This window comes from Phascolarctos cinereus, unplaced genomic scaffold (assembly GCF_003287225.1).
Source record: "Phascolarctos cinereus isolate Bilbo 61053 unplaced genomic scaffold, phaCin_HiC Scaffold_4;HRSCAF=312, whole genome shotgun sequence".
Taxonomy (NCBI): Eukaryota; Metazoa; Chordata; class Mammalia; order Diprotodontia; family Phascolarctidae; genus Phascolarctos; species Phascolarctos cinereus.
The window spans coordinates 728,993,783-729,002,617 of NW_027555847.1; the positions used below are offsets into that span (position 1 = coordinate 728,993,783).

At 43.6% G+C, this 8,835-nt stretch overlaps 1 protein-coding gene across 1 annotated transcript in view; it reads left to right on the top strand.

The window, feature by feature from the left end:
- Positions 1-5,390, top strand: part of LOC110201743 (uncharacterized) — a 39,853-nt gene extending 34,463 nt beyond the window's left edge. Inside the window, 2 exon segments of the mRNA XM_078151861.1 lie at positions 2,687-4,732; positions 4,735-5,390. Coding sequence (XP_078007987.1) covers positions 2,687-4,732; positions 4,735-4,799 — 2,111 coding nt within the window. The 3' untranslated portion in view covers positions 4,800-5,390.
- The last annotated feature ends 3,445 nt before the right edge of the window (positions 5,391-8,835 follow it).

The following is an 8,835-nucleotide window of genomic DNA, read 5'->3' on the forward strand; positions in this document are numbered from 1 at the left end:
CGTTTGTAGGCAGTGAGGAGGGAGCCAGGAGAGATTGAAGACAGAGTAGGATGATAGTGCAGTCTGCTACAGAGGAAGGGAACAAGGGCCCTGGCAAGGAAAACGAGCCCCCTCTTCATGTAAGATAGGAGTAAAGTGTAGGAGAGAGTGGAGGAAGATGTCTGAGCCATGGGAGTTAAGGAGGAATGGGGATGGGGGCCTCATTTTTTTTTTAGTGAAATATGTGATGAGGTCCTCAGTTGAGAGGGGAATAAAAAGGGGCACATTGGTAAGGTTTAAGGGGAACAAGAACATTTGGAGCAACTACCGTGAAGGGTGGGATAGCAGATTGACTGTGGGGCAGTAGAGGGATGTCCTTGCTGCTGTGAGCACCCATATGAGACTCAGCATTGATTTGTGTGGGACCCTGGCATTGTGGTTCTGTGACTTTCTCTAGCTTCCTGCAGTAGCCTGTGGGTATGAGTGAAGGAGGCATATGGTGAAACCAATCTAGGGTTGGAATTTAGCAAGGCATGGTAAGTGATAGGACAGGGAACTCAGAGGAGGAGAGAGGATAGAATTGAATCAGCTCCCCAATGGGTCACAAGACAGAAGAGAGGAGAATGTGGCCAGTGCAGAAATGGGGGCCTGAGAATAAACGGGTGGGGGGAGTGGAGCTCCTGGTGAGGTCAAAGAAGAGTTACAGGTCATAAGTCATAGGGGAAATGGACTGAGAAATGATTCTTATCAGACAAAGGAATTACTGAACTCTTGCCTGTGGGAGTGGAATGCTTGGGGTGGGTGATGGTAGGACCTTGGGTATGACTGCCTTTTTGTGTAGCCAAACAGGCCTTGGGGGTGGAATAGACTGACAAACTGGGAAGGCCAAGTACTTGAGGGAGCATCAGTGTGTGTGTTGAAGTTCTTTGTGATGAGGGAAAGATTTGAGGTGGACAGACTAGAAACAGGGTGCTGGACTCATGGAGGGAATCCTGGGGGTAATAGAGTGTGGCCACCAGGATCCAGATTGGCTGAACCTCCAAATTATAGAGGTTACTTAGGTATGGTAGTGGAGGGAGAATCTGGAAGTGGCCCCAGGGAGCACGGAGGATTCTGTCCTCCCCACCTTGACCAGCAAGTCAGGGGGTACCAGAAAAGGTGAAAAGGAAGCATTGTCAAGAGTAGGGGAGGCGCTTTCTGGGTGCCAGAAGATGGAAATGGATAAAGGAAGAGGATTAAAGTGAAAATGTTCATTGCTGAGCAGGCAGTCCATAGGTTACAGTGGAAAGCGGGGGAGGTCTGGAGCTTGACACTGAGGGCCTTGGGTTGTGGTGGACGACAGAACGTGAGCTGTGGGGATGGAGAACGTGTATGATAGCAGCTGGTGGTTGAGAATGAGTGAGATCGAGAGAGGAGAAACAGGAGTGATTCCAAGCAGTTTCAGTGGTTAGAGAGAGGACTGGAGGGAGCCAGGTAGTTAAACTGTTCCGGGTCTTGTGTGGAGGTCCAGCCTCAAGGCAAGTGAGGTCCTAGAAGGCTCAGCTCACAACTGAAAAGACAGTGAGGTGTGGGAGCCTGGAGGTATGGGAGGCAACAATTCTGCCTGCGCTAGAGAAGGATTATGTGAGGGTTGGGATGAAGAGGCAGGAAGTAGAAGGAATCTTAGACCTTGACAAGGCCTTGTTTTCCTAAATCTACTGTCCTGAATGCTGTCCACATCCAGAAAAAGGACTATGGAGTCTGAATGCAGATCGAAGCATGTTATTTGCACTCTCTTTTTTTTTCTTTCTTCTTTCTCGTGGTTTCCCTCATTGGTTCTGATTTTTCTTTACAACATGACTAATGTGAAAATAGATTTAATATGAATGTATATGTAGAGCCTATATCAAATTGCACACCATCTTGGGGTGAGGGGAGGGGAGAGATAGGGAGAAAATGTGGGACTCAAAATCTTATGGAAGTGAATGTTGGAAACTAAAAACAAATAAATTATAAAAAGAAGAAAAAGGAAAAGTATAGAATAAATTCAAGTAGAAAAAACCTCTCCTGGTCAGAAAGGTCATGCAGCATGGTGTATGGAGAACCAGGAAGATGTGGGGTCAGACTCTGCCTCTGACACATACGGTGTGTGATCCGGCACAATACCCTCAGCCCCTCAGTGACACAGGCAGTGCCCTGAGGCCAACCATTGCAAAGAAGGGCCCGGCCTGCATCTGTGGGGGGAGGTGCCTGCTCCCCCGTAATCCTTTCTGTCTCTCCTCCTTCTTGGGCTGATTGATCTTGTCATTTGTGTTCAGCTGTCCCTTTTCCTGTGCTCACTGTAAAGTACAAGACTTCATTTGTGATGCCTTGAGTCGAAGCCATACAGACTTCACTGGTATTCTGTCTAGGTGCCCTGTTCCATTCAGATCACAGCTATTTATAGCAAAGTAAGGCCTTGTTCTTCACTCCATGGCTCATATTTTCATCATAACTTTTGGAAATAAATTAATCCTTAATTAGTATCCCTTAAAATTCATTAGTGGCCCCCTGTTCTGCCAATTCATGTTCATGATTTGACTTGTTTTTTCTTGGTCCCAAAGGGCAGAAGTAGGAGCAGTGTTCTGTCACATAAAGATTGTTAGTTATTGATGGAAGAGACAGAAAATAGGATACTACATGTAAAGCTGGCTGAGTAAAGAGCATTTATGTTTTTTATTTTTTTCAGACTGGGAAGCTAGGTCTGAAACCAAGGAGTCGCCTCCAAAACTGGGTCTTTCTGTGCAAGAATCATCCCAGGAAAGACTCACCAAGAATAGTCCCTCCATGTCCAGATTGGGAAAAAACCAGGCAAAAGACACCAGGTTATTGAGGCAGCAAAAGGATAAGAAGCAGCCTCCCAGACAGAAAACCAGTATCCAGAGGAAAAGGTCCAGTAAAGTGAGGAACCCCAAGCATGACAAATGTTACCGAAGCTTGAGTCCAGAACCAGCCCTTCTGCCACAGCAAAGAGAATCAGCCACAAAGAGTCTCCATAAACATGATATACACAGAAAGAACCTCAGAATGTATTCAGACCTAAGAAAATGTAAGAAAATCTGCCCAAAGAAGGCATTATCTAAATTTAAAGAATGCGGGGAATCCTTCAGTAACAATGAAAGTGAAAAAACTGGAGAGAAACCTTTTGTATGTAATGAATGTGGGAAAGGCTTCTTTCAGAAGATGTGTCTTATTCAGCATAAGAGAAGTCATACTGGGGAAAGACCTTATGAGTGTGGTCAGTGTGGGAAGGCCTTCTATCAGCAAGGACACCTTATTCAACATCAGTCAATTCACACTGGAGAAAAACCTTTTAAATGTAATGAATGCTCTAAAGTGTTTCGCCTAAGTACAGGGCTTGTTGAACATCAGAAAATTCATACTGGAGAGAAACCTTATAAATGTAATGAATGTGGGAAAGCCTTCCGCCATGGATCACATCTCACTCAACATCAGAGAATTCACACTGGAGAAAAACCTTATGAATGTAATGAATGCGGAAAGAATTTCCGCCATAGTTCACACCTTACTCAACATCAGAGAATTCATACAGGAGATAGACCTTATAAATGTAAAGAATGTGGAAAAGCCTTCCGCCATGGTTCACAGCTTACTCAACATCAAAGAATCCATACTGGAGAGAAACCTTACGAATGTAAAGTTTGTGGAAAGGCATTCAGACAAAGTACACAACTTACTGCACATCAGACAATTCACACTGGAGAGAAACCTTATGAATGTAGTGAGTGTGGGAAGGTGTTCCGCCAGAGTATACAACTTACTACACACCAGAGAATTCATACTGGAGAAAAACCTTATGAGTGTGATGAGTGTGGGAAGTCCTTCCGTTTGGGCACAAGCCTTAGTGAACATCAGAGAATTCATACTGGAGAGAAACCCTATAAATGTAATGAATGTGGAAAGGCCTTCCGCCTAGGCACAAGACTCAGTGAACATCAGAGGATTCATACTGGAGAGAAACCTTATGAATGTTCTGAGTGTGGAAAGGCCTTTGGCCATAGCTCACAACTTACTCTACATCAGAGGATTCACACTGGAGAGAAACCTTATGAATGTAAGGAATGTGGCAAGTCCTTCAGGCAGAGTATACAACTGACCCTGCACCAGAGGATTCATACTGGAGAGAAACCTTATGAGTGTAATGAATGTGGGAAGACCTTCCGACAGAGCACACAACTTACCGTACACCAGAAAATTCATAGTGGAGAAAAACCTTATAGATGTGATGAATGTGGGAAGGCCTTCCGCCAGAACACACAGCTTACTGTACATCAGACGATTCACAGTGGAGAGAAACCTTATAAATGCTTGGAATGTGGCAAGTTCTTCCGCCTGAGCACAGGACTGAGTGAACATCAGAGAATTCATACAGGAGAAAAACCTTATAACTGTAATGAATGTGGGAAGACCTTCCGCCATAGTTCACACCTTACTCGCCATCAGATGATACATACTGGGAAAAAGCCTTTTGAATGTAGTGAATGTGGGAAGTCTTTCCCCCAAAGTGCCCAACTTAGCCGGCATGAGAGAATCCATACTAGAGAGAAGCCCTATAAATGCTTTGAATGTGAGAAGGCCTTCCGCCAGCACTCCCAGCTGACTCGACATAATAAAATTCATGCTAGAGATAAACCCAATGACTCTAACAAATGTGGGAAGGCTTCCAAAGAGCCCAGAGCTCTCAACAGAAATTGAAACCTGCATCCTTGAGAGAAACTTTTGAGTGTAATGAATGTAAGAATAGTAGGCAGCTGGTTGGAAATGTCAGCAAGGTAGCGTAGTGGATAGACCCTTGGACCTGGCACCAAGAAAAACTGAGTTCCAATCTGGCCTCTGAACCTTCCCAACTACCTGACACTGGGCAAGTCACTATTTAATCTCTATCAGTCTCAATTGTCTCATCTGTAAATGAGCATGATACTACCACCCACCTCTCAGTATTGTAGTGAAGTTAAAATGGATAATATTTGTAAAGTGCTTAGCAAACCTTACAAGCACTGTGTACATGTTTCCAATCCAAACCACCACCACCACCACCACCAATAACTTCTTGTTGATTAATTGAATATTGGCCTGCAGTTGAACAGGACTTAGTCAACATTGAGGAATGCATAATGGTGAGAAACTGTAGCAGTGTAACGATTGAGGAAAGGCCTTCTTCCAGAACACAGAACTCACTGGCTGTCAGGTAATTCAAACTGGAGGGAAGCATGATTCCTTGGATTGTCACAAATGCAGAGCTATAAGTGCCCTGGAGATCTGGTCCAGTCCCTTTTAAAGATGAGAAAACTGAGGTCTAAAGAGTTTAAATGATGTGAAGCCAGGTTGTCAGTGGCAGAATGTGGATTTGAACATAGATTTTCTGACTCCAAGTCCAGTATTCTTCAATTCTTCAAATTCTTCCAAATTCAGCCAGAGCCACTTGGGAGAATTTAACCTAAGTGGAAGCCCTACAGATAAGGCATTTCCCTGTCTAGTTTCCCCATGGGGGTTGTTCTAACCCATTTCCCAAGCTGTCTAGTTCCCAGCCACCTCCCTCCCTCACACAGCAGGCGATTGAGACTTTTGCAACCTGACATTCTCTGAGGCCTCCCAAATGCCCAGCCCTCCCCCTCTACTCCTGCCTTCAGGAGACCACCAATGTATTCCCCTCCCTCACCTAAGCCCAATGTGAGAAGAGCCTGGGGACTGAAGGCTTCCTTAATGTAGCTCTGAGAACAGTGACTTTGTAATTCCTTCACCCCACTCCTCTCAAATCCAGAAGATTCACGACTCCCCTCCCTATATCTGAGGTGCTTCCCTGCTTTCCCCTCTGTCACCCAGACCACAAAGGTCTCTTTCCTCAGTCCCAGCCATGAGTCTAAACATAACCTCCCAGGTGGTGTGGTCACTCCTACTCGAACCAGCTCCTGTTTGTGTGACCTGGCCAGTCTGCCTCTCTCATCCCTTTAGGAATTACGGATCCCTAGAGTGTTATCAAAAGCAAAGCTTCCTATCCAGAAATGTTCTTTGCAACATTATTTGTAGTCAAAGATAAGCTGGGATCACCAGAGGCCTGTGGTGCATAATAGCGAGTGTTTCTATAGCACTTTGAAAGTTTGCAAAGCACTTTACAAACATAATCTCACTGGATTCTCAGACCAGCTGTTAGGCAGGTGTTGGTGTTGTCCCCTCTGTCCCTGGTAACAGTAAGTATCTGAGGCAGAATTCAGACTTGGGGTAGCCTAACTACCTGTCCAGCACTTTCAAGTGCACCCCCTCGTTGCCCAATACTGACACCAACCATTACAAAGTACTTCACACGTGTTATTTTTATCCTTAGAGCAACCTGGGAGGCAGAAGCTCTTGTTATCCCAATTTTACAGCGGAGGAAACTGACACATAATTTAAGTGACTTGCTCAGAGTTAAACAGCTAGTAAGTGTCTGAGGTTGGATTTGAACTCAGGTCTCCCTGACACCATGTCCAGCACTCTCTCCACTTCGCCATCACTTCCTAGAGGTGAGACATGAATGGTGGGTAATCTGGCAGAGAGACGTAAGAATCGGGAAGAAAAGGAATCAGGACAAACTGATCTTCTTAAAACAAGTCTGACCATGGCCCCACCCCCACACCATTTAATCGGCCCCACTGGCTCCCGACTCCCTGTAGGATCAAATGTAAAATCCTCTTTGACATTTAAAGCCCTTCCTAACCTTCCTGTCTTCCACATCCTCTTCCCCAAAGTGCCACTGGTCTCTTGATGTTCCTTGCACAACATGTTCCATCTCTGGAGTCTGAGTGTTTTCACTGGCTATCTGCCATGCTTGGAGATCTCTCCCTCTTCATCTCCTCCTCCTCCTGACTTCCTCTGAGTCCTGCTTGATGAAGAGTCTTCCCTCTCTGATTATCTCCAATTTATCCTGTATATATCTGGTTTTTATATGGTTGCATGCATGTTGTCTCCTCTATTAAACTATGAACTCCTTGGAGCAGGGACTCTGCTTTTTTTTTTTTTTTGCAGACCCAGTTTTTTAGCACAGAGCTTAGCACACATGTACTTAGTAAATGCTTGCTGCTGTAACCATGCCCACGAACACATGTAGCAATAAAACAAAGAAAAAAGGGAAGTAAATTAGTTCACTGCTCCTCCCAAAGTTTCTCCCAAGTCATCATTATTTAGTCATTCTCTGCTAAATTCTCTTTTTTTAAATATATTTTTTATTTTGTTAAACATTTCTCAATTACATGTAAAAATTTTAACATTGATTTTTTTTTAAATTGAATTCCAAATTCCCTCCCCACTTTGCAACTCTCCTCCCTTGAGGAGTCAAGCAATTTGATAGAGATATTTTAAACTTAAATATAAAATTTTAAAAAACTTAAATATTATAACTTAAATATATAATAAGAAAAAAACATTGCCATGTGCACAGCAGGTCATAAGAGAGGATTCAAAATATAAAGCAATAAATTTCCATTTCAAGAAAGCCTATATAACAAATACTACACATTGTGTTCAGAGCTGTCCCTCTTTTCTTTGCTGGTTTTATGTACTCTGTTATGCACTTCCCCCCCCCCCCCCACCTCTCCTTCTCTGCAAAGAAGGCTACAGTTAAGTGTGGATATATTCACACACACACACACACACACACGCATGCACATATGCATATATATATGCACACAAACACAAGCATATACATGCATATATACATATGCATACATATACACAGATATCTATAATCAGACAGTGGTCCCTATTCTTTCTGGCTCTCCCTCTCATCACCTGTTTATTACCTCTTTCCCTAGTTCCTGTTTGTTACCTGTTTCCCTTTGGTTAATTTTCTTAGCTCTTATCTGGTTATTTAATTCTTTCTCTTCCCCCCCCCTCAGTCAAATATATTCCACCTTCCTCTCCTCTCCTTCAACTAGTCCTGTTCATTACCCTTCATGTGACAGCTCATACCAAGTTCTTCACATGCAGGGGTGTTCCACCTCTCACTACTCCATGGCAACACCAGTCAAATGTATATGTCAAAAATACAGATCTTCGTTTTCATGAGAAACAAGGTCATTGAAGGAGCATTGTGATTTCCTGAAGGCAACATAGCCCTTTTGCCTCTTACTGTTCAGTCTCAGAGCCCACTCATCCATCTGCATTGTCTGTCCCAGACAGACGTAGAGATGGACAGACAATAGAGTGTCAATCCACATCTGGGAAAGATCTTCTTTTCTCCCAAATTCCCTTACTGTCTTACAGATTTCTTCCAGAAAGTTATGCCATAGCCACACCCAGAGAAAGAACTATAGAATCTGAGTACAGATGGAAGCAGACTATCTATTCTCCTTTTCCTTTGTCGTTTTGTTTCATTGCTTCATTCTCATGGTTCCTCCCATCAGTTCTAGTTGTTCTTTACATCATGACTAATGGGAAATATGCTTAACACAGGTATGTATATGTACAGCCTATATTGGATTGTACACCATCTGTGTGGGGGAGGGGGAGAAAATTTAAAACTCAAAATCTTATGGAAGTGAATGTTGAAAACTAAAAATAAATAAATTTAGACAAAAAAATACAGAAGGTTATGCCATCTTCTGGGGTTTGGTTGAATCATCATGCTGTTTTCTACAGACCGGAGCCCCACAAGGATCTCCCCATGAAATCCCTCTTTAACCTGAATTTTGCACCAATCTCCTACATGGTGGCAAACACCTTGGGCAAGCCTAGCTCTCTGCTCCATGCCTCTTCTAATGTTTACCACTGGAGGGCTACTGAGTAGGAGTCTTTTTGGTTTTTTTCTGTCTTCCAAGGAATCTTGAATGGTCTTTGAGTACA